The 17829-nt window shown below is 50.0% G+C and overlaps 1 protein-coding gene across 2 annotated transcripts in view; it reads right to left on the reverse strand.

The window, feature by feature from the left end:
- Positions 1 to 188: 188 nt before the first annotated feature.
- The window catches only part of Lapsyn (Leucine-rich repeat activity-regulated protein at synapses), a 37974-nt gene continuing 20333 nt past the window's right edge, over positions 189 to 17829 (reverse strand). The window contains exons 2-4 of one of the 2 annotated variants that reach the window (XR_013085441.1): positions 2932 to 3152; positions 1967 to 2857; positions 189 to 1602 (exon numbers count right to left, since the gene is read on the reverse strand). Coding sequence is in view for 1 of the 2 variants with exons in the window: in XM_076813692.1 (XP_076669807.1) it covers positions 2018 to 2857; positions 2932 to 3152 (1061 nt within the window). In the remaining variant the exon portion in view is untranslated. The remainder of the gene's footprint in view (positions 1603 to 1966; positions 2858 to 2931; positions 3153 to 17829) is intronic. The other variant, XM_076813692.1, reaches the window with a different exon arrangement.

Genomic DNA, 17829 nt, shown 5'->3' on the forward strand with positions numbered 1-17829 from the left:
ACGGCGACTCGAGCGCCATCTAGGGACCACGCTATCAAGTAACGAACGCATAGGAGTAATTTGATGCGTATATTCGATTTCTGCGATTCATCCTTATCATATGACCAATCGTTTATCATCCGTGGATATTCTGTCGATTCATTGTAGGTAAAACAGTGGAGGTGTTTGCGAATAAGACGAATCGGAAATAGGTTTAAGATTTTATTTCATGGAATCCATCGGAACTCTCGGTAACATCTTTTTGTACAACGTGTGTGTATATAAGTACATCTCGACGCGTTAAAAAACGGTAAGAATGGGAAATCAAGTAGGGCAGCGTTAGAATACAGTTTTAAGTACACATCGCGCACGCATACAAAGAAGAACTTTCATCGGTTGGCAGAGGGATCGTTTCGCTTTTGAAAGATCTGGTTTTGTATAAGTGTGTATATATATATATGTGCGTTGAGGGCCTGTTTCGGCGACAAGCACCTTCAGGCGTCTTTCATCCTCGGTTTCTCTTAAAACTTACAAAAGAACAGTCTTGAGCATTTTTGATATATCGTTATTCCCATCGGTATCGCGAAACGTTACAGCAAACGGCTAAGTTTCTTCTTCGAATTCCAACTAAAATCTGCCCAATGCCTGTTTAAGTACCGCAGATGATTACTGCTTCCCGCAAAAATCACTTAAGAAAAATGTTGGCGAAAAGATCGTACAAATATTAGGAACTAAATAGTGCCTCGTTTCTCTGGCCCTTAAACCGCTTCGTTCTTTCACTTCCCTTTACACCGTTCATCCCGTCTTCGTCCAGCTTCCGTTTCCGCGTATAGCGCACGCTCAACGAGAAACTGGGAGCCTCACGTTCGAGCCTCGAAACGAGCCGATCGCGTTCGGCACCCCTTTCCGCAAGAACGCACGGTGCTTCGTTAGATTCTTAATCGAAACAAGTACGCACCCTCCCCCTCTGTTTAAACAGAGAAACGGAACGGCAGAAACAAAACAAAAACGGCAAGATCTGTTGCCACGAACGGAGAAGTAACGTAGACTTGTCTCTCATTAAATACAAATAAATACGACAATAATTAATACATATATGTATGTATACACGTGTATATGTATATATATGTTAGCATATATATCTACAACATAGTTTCGCTTAACGTAAAAAGAGAGAGGAATAGCGAGCCCTCGCGTCGACTGAAATTCCATCGGATCTAATCGGAACGCGAGGATCGTTTGGCCAACATACCGCGAACATTCGTGCGGGTTCAATCGACGACGCTCGCGCGATTATAATACGACAAGAATGGCGCGAGCTTGAAATTGGCTAGATTACGTGTGTGGGTGACGAAGTAAAACGGATATCGGGGGCCCTCGGTTTCATCGACCGCGAGCCTGCATCGAGGATCGAGCTCGCTGATCACCGATGAACCCAGCGCCACGATCGTAGCCAGAAGTCGCGGGGATTATTCTCAGTGGACACAGATATTTGGCCGCAATTTTATTTAACATCGATGCTCTCCTCGTCCTTCTTCCTCCTGCTCTCGCGTCGCATCCTGTGGAACGTCGAGGTTCCGCGAAGTCTTCTAGAAATTCGCCGGAAACAAGCCTGCTTTGCGCCTGGAAATATAACACACCATCAGGCAACTAACTCTCGGCGAGCTCGCGAAGCTTCTGCATAAGTAGTCCAGTAAAATTAGAAGGGACTGTGGCCAATCACCGGAATAATTCCCAGCAACCTACATTTCTGCAGGGGCCTTCATTTCGTCGATTTAATCAATACTTCAAAAGTCCCCGTCGATGCCAGAGCCAGCAAAAGGGTCAAAGGTATACCAAAAAACAGTTCTTCTCGAATATCTCGTTAGCGGTCAGTTTTACAATAGAAATAGTTATAAAATTTGTAGCGAATTTCACTGGACTGAAGACACTTTAGCGATAGCACCGCAGTGGACAAAGAAGACCTAATCTACCTTGCAAATCGTACCTGATACTGTACCTGACGATCCACCTGGACCAGGCAACGCCGCTGGATCGCTCAGGTGTTCTCCGGCCGGCTGAGATTGCTGTTGAGCAGCTCGGTGTTCGCGTTGTTGGCGTTCAGCCGCTGCTCCTCCTTCAGCTTCTTCTTCCGCCGCTTGTTCCGCTTGTGCACGCAGAACAGGCCGACGAACAGGCAGAAGAGGAACACAGAGATGCAGCAGGCAACTAGTATCCACGTGGTCCTCGCCTTCTCAGTCTCGATCCGCAGCTGAAGGATGTTCGTGCAGCGCTCGTAGAGCTCGGAGGTACGGTTGCTGACCTCGAGCTTCGGGGAGCAGCCCTTCTCGAGCTCCTCGGTGCAGTTGAACAGTGGCAGAGCACGGATCCCGCGAGCGTCGAACCAGGCGTTCAACGCGTGGCACTCGCAGGCATCCGAGTTGAACTTGATGGGATTCCTGGAGAGGTCCAGGGTCTTGAGAGAGCAGAACGGTGCCAGCTCCTCCGGCGAGACCGCGGCGATGACGTTGTCGGAGAGGTTGAGGTGCGCGAGATTGGGCACCGGGTCCAGCCGGGGGATCTTTAAGAGCCGGTTCTTGGCCAGCTGAAGGAAGTTCAGGGGGGACTTGACGTCTAGGCGGCCGAAGAGGTCGTCGGTGAGCTTGTTGCCGCAGAGGTACAGCTTGCGCAAGTAGGGCAGCTGGAAGAGGCTCCTGGGCAGGTCGTCGCAGCCGTTCGTCGAGAGGTCCAGCACCTCCAGGTAGCGCAGGCCCGTGAACGCTGCCTCCTCGATGTACTGGATGAAATTGTCGCCTAGGTAGAGGAACGCGAGGTTCTTGTACAGGGACAAGCTGTCGTTCCTCAGCTCCCGTAGTCTGTTCACCGACACGTCCAGGATCTACGGGAAGGGGACGATGGTTAATCGAGTGAACCGAGGATCCTTCTCCTATACAGCATTGCCAGCAAGCCCACCTGAATGTCGGTCTTCAAAGTGGTGGGGATCTCTCTCAGGTCCAGATTCGAGCAGCGAACTTGAAGCATCGAGTACGACCTGCTGTAGCGGCAGGTCCTCGAGGGGATGTCCTGCTCCATGACCAGCGTTGGACCAGAAGAGCCGAGCACCATCGCGCCGGGCACAGTGGCCACGACGAGGCCCAGCATCAGCAGCCCGTTCACGAACAACACGCCCATGCCTGCAACAAAGAAAAGGAATTGTTCACGCGGAGACTGGAGGTTGAATGGTATCTCGAGAGATCGTCGACCATGTCCCGAGGATCGTCGACTTCTCTCGACCATCCGGGGAGCAACGTCAGAACGATGGTTCGATCGCGAGAAGCTGGCTGCCGCGTTTACTTTGTTTCTGCCCGCTAAAGCCAACCTCGTTAACTCGCGCGGGGGACAACTTTCGCCCTTTAATCTTCCCCATCGCTTAGGAAGTTCCCCGGAGTTCGCAGCGCGCAGTTCCGTTCAAGGAAACACCGTGACGGGCTGTTCCACCGTCGATGCTCGTCGATCATCGCGCTCCAGGCTCTACTGAAGCAACAATCCGCGCGAGTGGATGGAGCAACGGAAGAGGGTTATCGCGAGGGCAGCTAGGAATTCGCGGATACGCGCGTGGCCCCCGAAGAAATCGGTTTACCCATTCGGACTACCGAACGAAGACCCCGAGAGCTTCGGTGTTTATTATCCCAGGTTCTGATGAACCGCAGAGGCAGCGGCAGCCTATAGCGCGAGCCAACTTCGCTCTGGTCCGAGCCAGAGGGCTTTACACACTTTCCGCGCGTGGCCACTAAAAATTCTAATCTCCCAGCCGCGCTGCCCAGCCTTCCCTCTGTCGCGAGACTCGCTCGCCCGGCGTTAATTCAGATCGAATCGAACGGAGCGAATGATTCCGCTGAATAACGGCTGGGGCTGTTGATGCGCCGGCAAATCTTTAGTCGCGATCGGGGTGGCTCCTGGATCGGATCCCGGCTGGATCGAGCCTGCACCGGTGAAACCATCCGAATCTCTCGGCAGAGGAGATACGTCGATAGCCGTTTCAGAGGCCCTGCTGGCTGAACAGGCGAACCGAAATAGACTGTGTTATCGCGAAGGTGCATGCGTTACGCAGCAACAGGTCTGCGAAATGTAACAGAGGAGCTTGGCAGCGCGATTGCTGTTTATTGTGCGCGGCCACGTGTGCCGAGCGAGCCTCCCCCGTGTCTTCCTATCGATCCCCCGTCCGGATTCATCTCCTTCTTCGGGGATCTTCGCAATTTCCCATCCACCGACCGCGACTTTCCTTCCTCGCAGCTACCACGCCTGGATATTCCAGCTGCGAGGGTTCAAACAACTCGTCAATTAAACCCACCGAGTCCACGCAGCCGCGCTCCTTCGCCGACTGCTCGGAAAGCCTCGCTGCTGTTCACTTGTTTTCACCCCCGTCACGTTTTTCAGCTTCAATTTGCGGCGCGTGCGTTTTACGAGAACAGCCAGGCGCAATCACACGTAACAGTACAGACCCAGTGCAGCGAAAAAAATATACACGGCCAGGGCAGGCAAGCGTTCGGGTGGTAGCAATTTTTTTCCGCGAACGGGAGTCGATCAAGCTTTCGGAAACCCCTTAATGCTCCGCCTCGAAGACGTATCGTTACAATCGAGCGCCTCTCAAAGCACATTTCAGTCGGAACGTTTACAAGTTCGGTAAATATTCCCCCGGCGCTGCTTCTCGACGAGCAAGCGATTATATCTTAAGCAAAGGCGGTCAGAGGGACTTCAGGTTCCACGACCGATCGCGAGTCTTTTCGCCCAGGATTTCGCGCTCGCTTTCTCCTTTCTCTTCCGTTCGCCACGGAGAACAGTAAGCGCATGTTGCACTTCTTTCACTTATTTCGCTCCCCGCTTTTCCCATCGTACGATCCCGCGAAAATTCGGGGTTTTCGCCGAGCCCCTCTGCGAGGAGTCCAGCCGGGTCTCCGTGAAAACGGAATATCGAGGGGCGCGTGTTCGTTTCTCGGCTAGTATGCACGCCTCGAACACCGCGAATCATCCGACGAGCCATTGAATGGGTCACGTCCGTTGGAAGCGCGTTTGTCGCTGGCATTTTGTCTCCTCTTTCCCGTGGAAACTACACGCGAATGCCTATCGCGTGCGCGCGAGATGATTGGATGATCGCGAGTCGGGCATTACGGGGTCCTTTGTCTCGCGTGGAAAGTGCGTCCGAACCGACTGGCCCAAGTTGAAGAGGAGGATCTCGCGGCGACGCGGGCCGCTCTTTGACAGCGGATTTCGTCGAATCGTAGCCGATACAATGGAATCAAAGGGGGGGCGAAATGAGGAAAGTTCTAGTCACCCTCGTGGAAGAATCTCTCGTCGCACAGATTACAAGTGTATCGTCGAGACTGTACACTCGGTTCCTCCTTTGATAACGCGCTATCTGCAGCTTGTTTGCCTCCAGTTTCAACATAATCTCGAGTCCGGGCTGAGACGTCTCGGGGGTTTCGCGGGGTACAATCATCCGTCGCGACACGTCACTCGTAAATCACCATTCAAAGCTGTTGATACACTTCTGCCGGCAGCCTGCTTATGCATAAGGCCCCGGCGACACGCAATCGTGTTTGGAATCAATGTTTGCGCTGTCTCTTTGCGCCAGGCAACCCGCAATTACCGCTAATGGCTGATAAGGAGGCATCTGAAATCGCTGGCGCTCGACGAGACGTCGCGAGTCAGCTGACCGGACTGTTTAAATAAGTATTCAGGGATCCCGGTGAACCTGCCAGAGCCCCGAGTCAATATTAATATCCAGCTTATCGGGCGGCCGATACCTGTCGTCGGTTCGCTTCAAAAGAACAAGCTTGCCGGTTATTAGGGATTAGGAAGCATAATCGAAAATGGTATCGAGCCCGGCGAACGAAATCAGCCTCTTTGACTCGCTCCTCGGCCATAGAATATCCGATCCCCAGCGTATTAAGATCCTCTCGGAGAGGAGCCCCCTCCCATCCGCGAAAGCACGGCTATAGTAATAATACTAATGATTCAATTACCAAGGAGCTTGCCGCGCGACGGAAAAACTCCAAGGGATTTGCGTGCGAACGTAACGAACTCGAGCTCTCGTTACAACTAGACGAACTCGAGAGCAGGGGAGTATCGATTTTCCACGGGAAACACCCGCGATATTTCGCCACTACTAATAATAGATCCAACTACACCGGCTATTGGCAATGTAAACAAGATTCCTGACAGCGGGGTTCCCTCTGATACTCGCGGCGAATTAATTTCGATAGATCCCCGACGAAAAATCGAGCGCGACAGGCGTGCAATTTCAGCGCGCGACCAAGTGCACGCTCCCGTGGCTGCATCTGGAAATAAAGCGGCCCGTCCCGAGGAGAAAACCGCCGAAAATAACGGCGCAACGAGGCGTCCCGCGACGGAAACGAAAACAGCCGGGCGAAGGAGGACGCCCCTTGAACGAGCCCTTTGTCGCCGCCAGGGAATTCCGCGGGGCGAGGCGTGTCGCGGAAACCGCCGCTGGCTTTCCGCGCGCGCGACCGGAGATTCGCGACCCCATTGAAATATAACGCCGCGAGGATCAGTTTCCATGATATTTGTTTAATAATCGTGCTGGATACCGCTACCAAACAGCACAGCAATTTCCATTAGCAAACAGCGCGCTGCGCGCCGCGAGATTCGATCCGAAAGAACCGAGGTGGCGCACAGCGGTCTCTGCAGTAACAATCTGGCGGGGCAAAAGACGCGGGGCGTGCATAAATCATCAGTTAGGTGGAAATGTTTATTATTTCTTTTGTAAAACACCATTCGTATCGCTTTACCACCCTTAAAGGTTAAAAGTCAGCCTCCTAGGGCTTTTTTCAAGCCAAAATTCGTATTCAAGGGTTGCTTCGAATGTAGAAAGCGAATATGAACTGTGTTTTGTAAAGAAACATTGTTTAAAACCACGTTGTTTAGAATGAATTGCACATATTAGCTCCTAACATCACCATTTTTGAAGACAGAATTATTTTAATTATTGTCATGAACCCGGGGTAGAACAAATTCGAATATTTGCATAAAACGAAACATGTCTTTATTATACAATATGTTGGAGTATGACTTCACAGAACCAAGAGTCAAAGCTTTCTGAACCTAGAGACGTACTCAGGGATGAACGTCGACAAGTTGGAGAATCCTATTGGTTGTTCTATTGCGAGGGTGTGGGAAATGGAACTGGTAAGGGTAGAAGTGGTAGTCTGGAGAAAGTTCGGTTGTAACGGTTTGAAAAAGAAGGGCCTTGGGGCCTACGGCCTATTCCGCCTGTTCACCGTTAAGTTAAGGACGCTCGAAACGGACTAAGGGTTTTAAAAGAGTGACAATGACCAGATGTGCTTAAAAGAGAAAGTCGCGAAGCTAGGTATCTAACATTATGTATAAAAATTATGTAGAGCTGCAAATATTTGCAGCTATAGCTTGTGAATGTTTAGGGGAGAGAACGGGGCTAGTTGACTAATTTTTAACATTTCTAATTTTTATAAATAGACCATTGGTATTTTGTTAACTTGTTGCACAGCAAACGTTTACAAATTTCATTTCGTTATTCGTTCGTTCCTTAATGTTTTTCTACAACAAAATTACCGAGAGTTGCTACATATATGTAATTTTAAATTAAGCGAATAGTTGTAAAAAAATATGCAGTAGATATTCCACAAAAAATTCCCGAGAATCGCGTTCGTTTTCGAAAGCTGACTAGGCATAACCCCTTAAGGGTCGTACGTACAACACCTCCACGCCCCGGATAAAATGAAATACCATAAATTATAGCGAATGTATCAGGTTTCCACAAAATATTCATGAAAAAACATCAAGCAATACTTAGTGGACAAGAATTCATAAATGAGCCGTTTATTTTGAAAGTGACCTAAGTCCATTTTATATTTAAAAATTTCTCATATATAAATTTTTAATACTAACTTCAAGTTGTGCACGTTACTACAATGAACAAAAAATAATTGACAAATGGACTTAGGCCACTTTCAAAATAAACAGCTCAAATAGTCGAAAGAAAAATATTTACTTCCCGCCGTCCTTTTTAGATTTTTCATTCTCACTGATGGAACACGCAAGTTTTTGTCACGGTGCCGCATTAAATGGCAAGCTGGTCATTCGTATGCTTCGATATCGCGAATCGCAGCATAATTTATAACATAATACAACAATTAAAGGGAATTAGTCAACTAACCTCGTTAGTCAACTACCCCCGGGCTCCCCTACTCTATAAAACAAACAGAACAAAGCAGCAGAAACATTTTCAGGTTCCACGAGGTTCCTGGATATCTAAAGCTTTTCCAACGAAAGCTACTGAAAAATTTCACCATTTTTATGATTATATTTTAATTTTGTTCGTTGGAAATTAAACCACTCACGGCTGAAGCTTGATTTACTACTTGTACCCCTGCGATCCATTATTAAAAATACCAACAATTTAAATCGCGATACAATTGAGCACTTCTGACATAACAGCTGATACTGAACGCATTCTGGCAGTCGGTTCCTAAGGGGCCGAGTCGCGTACATTTCGCCGATCATTATTTTAATGAAATACGCAAAAGTTGCATACCATGTCATCCGGACATCTCTGACCCAGTAGCTCGTGGTATGACCAAGACTCGTTCATTTTCAATGGTCATGATACTAGATTTTTCTCCCGCTAAACCATCAATACAGACCACTGTGCGGCGGGGGAAAAAGCTCTGGAGTTTGTTTATTAGCGCGGCGCCCTATTGATTCGGTATTTCGTTGATACCTCATTTCCCAGCCGATGGACCGTTCAATTCCCCGTGAAATTCATTTCGGCCAGCGTTGATTCGCTCCGCCCGCGGAACACCGCGCTGTTTTTGTTTAACGACTTTCCAAGCGCCCACCTGGTTGCCCGAATTTTTCGCGATTCTCCCGGATGGTGCACCCTCCGCTCGCGTGTTCCATTCGATTCAGTCGCGCGCATTGAATTATTATCTCGGGGGCATTGAACGGCCCGTCTCGCGAACAGGATCGAGATCTCGTTGACTATGCACTCGCCAGAGCGGCGGGGCTGGGGATGGAACTGGGCCCCCGGGGTCAGCGACGCGGCAAGGGACATAAACAATGGGGAGAAATCACAAAGACACCGAGGCACTCGGACAGGAATTAAAAGCTCGCCGGCCGGATGTCTCTGTCGCCGAAAAATCGCGAATCAAAGCGGAAGAGTCGCGGAGGGTAAACGTCCGCGGGACGTTTGAATCGCGCGTTCCGTAAAAAATTCAGCCCCCTGGACTCGTCGTCGTTGCGAGCAAACATCGGGAGCTGATATTTCCCGAGCAAACAGTCGTAGCTCTCGCGACTCCCATTAACGGCGGCCCCTAGCCCACCGGTTCCCGGGGAAAATAAATTAAACGAGGGCGAGCAGGCTGTCGCGTGACGTTGATGCTCGGAGAGGCCGGACTTACACCGGCCCAGAACCGTGCGCACCCCTTGAATTTCCGCGATCCTCGGGTCCCACGTAACTCGAATATTTTCGCCGGTTCACGGCCGTCACGTACCGTCGTTTATTGCGTGCTGAGCGGCTGGGAACTGGTTGGCTAGGGTCGCAATTCGCGTGGCCCTCTGTCAGGTGTTACCCGTGTTCCCCGGCCACGGACACCTGGAATGCTCGCGTGACGCTCGTTTCCTGCTTCCCCCGTGGCCGAGCATCGATTTCCGTTAACGAACGGTCAGCCGGTGGATCGTCCCTCGGGAGCGTCGCCTCCGCGACGAAAACGCTGCCGTGGGCTCCGCCACCCGCCTCCGCAGCCTTGGACGCGAGGAGTGGGCGACGGAGGGGCGCTAATAGAGTTCGAAACGAGCGAATAATTATGAGGCGCGACGAGAGGCGCTCCCGGATTAAAGGGCGATCGAGGAGCGGAAAATAACGAGTCTCGCAATCGCCGTCAGGAGGGAAAATACCAGCCGCGGCAACTTGCCGCGCAGCGATAATTAAGAGGCGGGATTCCTCCACCCCCCGTTCATCGAAATTTCTGCGAATCGGTCGCGCGGATCAAACCGGCCGCCAAGTTTCTCCCCGCCGTCGAAGCAACGGCTGAACTTTCACCTCGCTCGAGATTGTTCGATCCCGGCTCGCTTCCCCGCCTCGTTATCCCGCGAACGAGGAAAAACTCCGGCGAGAAAGCAGCCCGGCCTGATAAACAGTCAAACTTGCCGGCGCGCTCCCCCGGATATCTTGCGAGCGCCAGCTACCACGAGCCGGGGCGCGTCGATTAAATCGCGCTTCCCCCGAGCAAACAAGCGCCAGCGCGCGCGGCCAAACTTCTCCTGCCCGCCGACGATACCCAGGGCGAATATCTTACTCCCGCCGTGGGCGAGTAAACCAGATCCAATTGCCTCCGCGGGGCGATTGGGAGCGGAGCTGGAACCGTCCGCGGAAACGCTGGGGAAGAAACTCGAAGAAGCTTGGAGGGAAGAAGCGCGCTGCTCGACGGGGATCACCGCCCTAAAAACACCGGAACCGTCAGCTAGCGAACTAATTATATGGACGGAGACGCGATCAACACCCGAGGCAACGACGTTAGCAACCTTCCGCGAGCAGCTTTGTCCCGTAGCCTCGCCCTCCAGGATGCAGCGAGAGCGGCGCGCAACTCCGGGCGATGACTTACGGATAATTTAATTTGCGAGAGTAGAATGGCTGAAAACGGAACAATGCCAGTGCCGGTTGATGGCGGGGGTAGTGCCTATCCAGTGGAGAGAGGCGTTCGTCGCGTGGCCTGGAATTCGCTAGGCTTTTCAAGCGAAAAGAGAAGACTTGCATCGAGGGAACAATGACGATTTTCGAGTTCCGAAAAACGTGGGAGGAATATCATCTTTCCGGGCGATCTGAATAGTTCGGTAGATGGAGAACCGAGGAAGGGGTAGCGAGTGAAGCGACTTGCTCTCGGTTCCTGCGTGCTCGTCGTTCATCACGAGACATCGCTACCCTTTCGGCTTCGCCGCCGCGACGCACGTCCTGGTCGTACGTTCTCGAACGGTCGCGATAAACAGCCCGAAAACGTCCTCCAATAAGACGTATGCGCCAGCTGTCCGGCGCAGATTTAATATCCGCGTACTTTATTGCACCGCGATCGCTGCTGGACCGATCGAAACCGACTGTTCATCATCCACGGGCTGGAGTGCTCCCGACCCACAGATAATCTCGAGGAAATTGCTCGCGTTAATCGGCTGCGTCCATGGAGAAGACGATGAGGGCGATGAAGCCAACTCGTGCCCGTTCAACAGGTTAAATTCACGGTGCCTCTCGAACAGGGGAGGGAAACACAGGCGTCCCTCGAATTCCGCGGCTCATCCACCACGCGTTTCGGATCCGTTCCGCCTCGCGAGACGCTCGAGGAACCCGCCGCGCGGACGATAAATCGTGAGCGGATTAAGGGGTGTTCTAGTCTAGACGCTCGTTTTTTGAAGGTGATACTTGGAAATTAATTCTGGAAAACCTATCGCACCTACAGGGCAGAGGTTTTGCACAGGTATTTAGTAGTGTTTGAACTGTCGACACAAATTTTTGGAATGCGTTATATTGAAATTTGTACAAGTTACGCGTCGAAGCGTAGGTGATGTCATCGAAAACCGGCCCCATCGGGCGCACGAATTGCGGCCGTCCTAGTCGTCTGAAGCGAAAGTACCAAAGATTTTTTTAATCTATGTGAGGGTAGTTATCGCCCGAACTAGATGTAACCAAGTCCGGACATTGTTACCGAAATCACAGCTGTTTAAAAATTTATATTTGATTTTTCGACTTTTCTTTAGCTAAAACAAGGGGTGGGGGAGGTTGTATTAAAACTATTAATATAATTCTAGTTCCGGCTATAGGTATAGATTCACTTTAAATGTGTGTCAAATTTTAGCTCAATCGGTCCAGTAGTTTTTAAGAAAAATGTGCGCCCGATCTAAAAAAATTGTTTCGAGAAAAACGCGTTTAAAGTTTCTCATGCAGTACGACCTATACGGCTGAAGTTGCGGTAGATAACAACTGATATCTGTAACTTATCCCTAATCATGTTGGGCAGCTCTCTCTTCTCTGTTGGCAGTCATAGCCTCTTTAGATACAAGGGTCGAGGGAACGACTGCCGGCCACGCTGCGGCCTTAAACCCCTGTAACTCTGGGAGTTTTTCGAATTTCACCTTAATATTTTAGAGACATATTTTCGAAACCCTAAAATATTTGAAAATCAAACAAAATTTTTTTGGGTAGAATACCCCCTTAACGCGACTGCTACCTCGAAAGCAGGCCGATCAGTCTGTTTGCTCCTAATCCGTCGCGCGTTCCGTTGAATTATTTATGAAGCCGATCGATGGAGCGTCGAGCGCCGATGCCCACGCGACTGGTCGCGTTTACGCAACTTTCGAGCCTCGCTTAATAATTTCCTCGCGCTATTGGCACAGAGTCGCGCGCGAATTCCAATTGAACGCCTCGCGCTGATCGACTGGAGCTCTTCGATTTAATATCGCCGCCGCGGACGATGAGTCGGGGGTCGATTTTCTGGGAGGGTGCGAGCGGGGGAGGCGTTTATCGAGGAGGAACGAGCGCGGCGGAATTTCGAGGCGGTGCATAATAGGGCGCAGGGACAAAGGGGGCCCGGCTCCTTTTTCTCAGAGAGTTGCGAACGGCAGCGCGAAGCTGGTGGGGGGCGTGGGAGCGCGGGAACGGAGGAAAACGCAGCCGCTCCTTCTGCAGCCGAAGCAAACGAGTTAATGGGCAGTTATAAACTTTCTTCATCTAAGTTTCGAGGAGTTTTTTGCGTATAAATTGAAATTTTTATCGGGCATTCCGGGCCCCTTAACGAGCGTCCCTTGCCGCCTTCCTTCGGCGAAGTTTCGCGATCCGCGCAATCTCCGGGCCCCGTAACGCGCGAATTTTCGCCGGCAGGAAGGCGGAAATTTGACGCGACCACGCGCTTCTGCCCGCTTTTACAACTCGTCCTGCTCCAGCGTCGGATTCGTGAGGGAGATAGAGACTCTCGGACACCAGAATCTGCGAGTCAAAGACGCCTCGAGGCTGATTTTATATTTTATTTATTTATTTATTTATTTGTAAACGGACCGAAGCTCTCTTTACATAAATGTTTACGGAGGAAAAAGAACTTTACCTAATATAATTAATGCGCGGTCAGGTGCGTAGAAATTGATTTGCATAAGAAGAGAATGACAATCGATATGGTTATTGGTTAAATTAAATATAAGAAATGGTCGGATATTCTTCTACGTGCAGCTAATGTTTCGAGGTTGACTGTGTTTAATATCGTAGAGTAATCATGATCGAATATTGACATAGGGTTCTTTAGCTTATATGAAGAAAATCTGAGAAATTTATGTTGCACTCTCTCAAGCACGATTTCGTGATTAAAGCGTTTCGGAGACCGTATAATCGAAGCGTATTCTAACAAGGGATGAACAAGGGTAATATATAGCGATCTTAGTGTGTGAATTGAATGAAAAATCATTGGAAGAACGTAGTACGAAACCAAGTGTTCTTGAAGCCGAGTTAACGATATAAGAAATATAATATTTTTTTGAAGATGCGGCCCTGTAGGCGCCTTCTGGCCAGGGGCATCGGCGGCTACTACTCAGGTAACAGTCGAATTTCACAACCACTACAGTTCCCTCTTGTTCGCCCCGCTTCAAAGTCCCGCGTCCTTTTTTTCCGCCGATCGAAGCCACCCACGCGAGACAGCTCCCCGGAAACGAAACACACGCCCGAGGAGCGTGCTCGCTCCCCGCGTATCTCTCACTAAAAATAACAACCACTTCTGCCGTTCCTCGCTCGACGCGGGATTTCGATTTTATTTATTCGATGCGCGAGACACCCGAACGTCGATGGGCTTCATCCTCGAAATTACTGAAAACCCCGCTGGCAACTCGATTCCCCCCCAGCATCCACTATTCCACCCCAGTGACCTCGCCTTTACCTCCGCCTCCGCTTGCGATTTTTAACTCGACTGCGTCGATTGTTCGCCGGGCGCTCGTTTCCTCGTCGCTCCGCAGTCAGCTACGTGCCTTTTCTTCGCGGCATCGATACCGAGCGTCTGCTGTTTCCTAAATCGCAACAATTCCCCATTGCGAGAGTCTGCTGGCGCGCGAAGAAAAACCTCGTGTCACGGGAGAAATGGCGGGAATAATGGGCTCGCGCTTTTCAGGCGGGTGGATCGCGGTGGTTGGGGAGGGGGTGGTCAGAGGCCTGGCAAGGATTACGCGCGATTAATCACCGCGACTGTCGAGAAACAGATGGACGAGAGGCGGGGGATAAAAAGAGGAGCACCACCGCGCCCTCGGTGATTCCAGCGGAGGAGCGCAGCCTCGACCTGTCCCGGAATCGTTAGGCGGAATTTATGGACCACCTAGCTGCTGGCCCAGAAAACAACGCCGACCCGCGAAAATAGAGGAGGCGCTCCCACTCTTTTACCTCTCTTTTTTTATTCCACTGTCGCGTAATTTCGTAAGACAGCCGCGCGATAGGGGCCACCTCCGCCTTGCCTCCTCCCTTCCTTCGGGTAGGTTATTAGAGAACCAGGGGAACGGGCTGGTATTTCAAGAGTGGGTCAAGTTTACCGGGTTCACGCACCCACGACCGCGTGACTCCGTAAATTCGTGAATCTGTCCTCGACTCCCTTCCCTCGTTTTATTCTATCGTATTATTGGAGGGGCCGCGACGGGCTTTGGGATCCAAGTGGGTGTCCGAGGATCGCGGACCTTCCTGGAATAAAGTATCACCTTGCGCAAGGTTTCCCAGCAGGGCTCGGAGGTCGTCGAATAGGAGCAAGGTTTAGAAAAGATTAGATTTCTTTTTAATGCATTACTTGAGGGATCTTATGAAGCTATTTTTAATGATTTTTTCTCCGAATAAATACGACATATAATGAAATAAATCTTGTTGGAATTTATTAAGCTACTTTTTATATTATAGAAAAAATATTAAACGTAATTTTTTTAATTCGTTTTAATTGCTTTTACAGCGTCAATGTGGCACCTGAAGAAATAGGTAAGTTCGTTGCGCAGGTGATTTCCCGACTCAGGTTTATGTGAAACGGAAATTTCGAAAATATTCTTAATCTGAATGAGCTATCGCCAGCAGCTCAATTAACAACTTTTGTCGAGAAATAACTGAATTCTTTCTCGGGGAATATTCGAGAAAACACCCTTTCGGGTGTTTTGTCAAAGTTTATCTTTCAGAACGGCACCGTTTTCCCAACAAAAATTGTTAATTGAGCTACGAGCGGTAGCAACGCTCGCACAGATTAAGAATCTTTTCGAAGTCTTTGTTTCAGATAAGCCTCGTTTTTGTAGGTGTCGCATTGACGCTGTAAAAAAACATTTGAAACAAATTAAAAAAAAACTTTTAAATTTTTTTCGTATAATATAAAAGTAGCTTAATAAATTCCAAGAAGATTTACTTCATTATATGCTGTACTTAGTGAGAAAAATTTAAAAGAATTCTCGAATTTAGAAGAATGTTCAGGCACTACCTTAAACAAACCGAATCTTTCTACAGAATATTGCCATTTCCACCGTTCTCCCAAGTCTAGTAGTTTCCAAGATATCCGACCAAACATGTTTCTCACCCTCAACTTTCAGGGCTGCTTTCATTCCTTAAGGGGTTACGCCACCCTGAGGCGCTCGAAACAGCACTAAACTGGACGAATTTTTTTTACCGATACTATGAGGTTGAAAATTATTTTTTTTCTTCTTATGGGTAGAGCATGTATTAGTGCATATATTGTATAAATACTGCACAAAAATATTAAAAAATGACCGAGTTATTCGTTCTCCCGCGAAGCTCGTCCGCCGTTACACGCGTGACTAACCTAACAAATTATAACGAACATGTTCGTCTGAAATCGAAAACCCGATGATTTTCGTGTTCCTTAATAAAATACCTACGACGTAGCATAGGGATTTGAGAAAAAAAAAATTTATTGCACAAATGAGAGCAAAGTGAAAAAAATATACGTTTTTCACATGAAAAAACGAAATTAAACCATTAATTATATACGAATGGGGTATAGGATGGAGAAACTGATATGCCACATCGTAGACAATACCATTAAGAACATGCGTGCCAAGTTTCAACTCAATCGGACAAGTAGTTTTGGAGATATTTGATATATCACCTTTGAAAATATAGTTTCGAGAAAAACGCAAAAGAAGAAAAGTAGAATGGTCGCTACCTGCTGCTAAATATCGACATCCGCGCCTCGTTGAAAGCCTATAACTCGGCTATTCTGCTAAATTTTTGCGTCTACAACGACTTAAATTATTCTTAAAACTTCGCGTAATAAGAAAATGCGAAGAAAAAAAAATCGTGTTTTCAAAACTTTCGGGGTGGCGTAACCCCTTACACACGAATGTCAGCCGATAAATAAAAGATAAGTCTCAAATATCTTTCCAAATAAAATCGGCGATCGTCGCTTCGATATCATCCCTTACAAGCAAGCTTCGTGACCCTGGAGCGGGAAGCTCGGCGCAATTTAATTGCCGCCAGGGTGTCCGCCCGCGAAATTCCTAGCTGAATTCCGGCCGCACCTGGAAAGACATCTCCGTTTCCTAAAAGTTGGCGGGAGAGCTGGTTCACTCAAAGGCGTGCCCCCCTGGGGAGCAGACGGGAGAGCAAACGCTGCGCGAGGGCTCGTCAAGAAGGGATTTAATTCCGTCAAAGTGTTGCCGAACGCGGTGATTCCTCGAGCAGCGAAATCTTCCACGTGCCGAACGCGCTCGCAGAATGCTGCCGCGCGCTTGGGATTCATCGTTCCTCAAAGCCGAGCCGGGGAAGCCGACTGCACCGGCTCCATATTGCTCGCTCCCTTAAACCAGACAATATAGCTGCGTGCACGGGTTGTCCCAGGTCGAGGCAGCGTTAACGCGCTATGAAAAATGTACTCGCTTGTAAGGGAAGTTTGCTGAAAGAACAGATAACTCCGGCCGGGAAGTTTGAAAGAATCCAGCTACGTAACAGCGAGGCATCAGGTCGCGCGCAAGAAGATGGAAGACGTTCTCGGCAAGTTTCCGCTGGGGGGTGGAGGGTCGGACAAACTCCTATTGTTTCGAATCAACCCGTGACCCAGATCGGCCACGACCGCCTCCGATAAACGGCGTTCAATTGTCCCTCGGCCCATGTACCCGTTCTTACCAGAAATCGAGATTTGGAACCCGCCTGTTTATCAACGTTTAAACTTATCGAGCGGAAAGCATCGCGGAGATCTCGCTGGCCGGCCTTCCTCGAGCAGCGGAACGCTCCGAGGGCAGCTTTCCGAGGGCAGCTTTTCGATCATACCTTTCCAAAGGACTAGGTACATACGCGCACGGTTTCGCGGGGATTCGAAGAACTGGACACGATCGTTCCCTCTGCGCAGCGCGAATCCCCTCGGCTCGAAGCACCTTGCTATCGTCTCGATGCACCTAGTACAAAGGTCGCGGGGCGGTGCGCCCTGCGAATATACGCGTCGTATATCGCGCGTAATATCGCAGGCCGCGCAATATTCGCCCGTGGATCGAATTTCCACCGGCGAAACGTTGGCGCACAATGGCGAGAGCCGCAGCCGTCTGGATCTCCCGCCATAGGGGCTGGAATTTGCGGAGCAGCTTGCCGGATATTTAGTTGCAGCCAGCGTAACCCTCGCGGAATTCCCTGGTACATTCGCGATTTCCCGTGGAATGCGGGACGCGCCGACACCATCGCACCAGGCATCTCTGCTACTCGCGGTCCCCGGGTGTGCTAGCCGCAGCGAGTCGCCCCAAGTTTTCAGTCGACGCGGCAGAGGAACGGCTCGCGCGGACGGCGGGGAGAGTGCTCTCTTCGCCCCAGTTATCGAGAAGACGAGCCGTTTC

The sequence above is a fragment of the Andrena cerasifolii genome, chromosome 6 (genome assembly GCF_050908995.1).
Source record: "Andrena cerasifolii isolate SP2316 chromosome 6, iyAndCera1_principal, whole genome shotgun sequence".
In the NCBI taxonomy this organism is placed as follows: domain Eukaryota; kingdom Metazoa; phylum Arthropoda; class Insecta; order Hymenoptera; family Andrenidae; genus Andrena; species Andrena cerasifolii.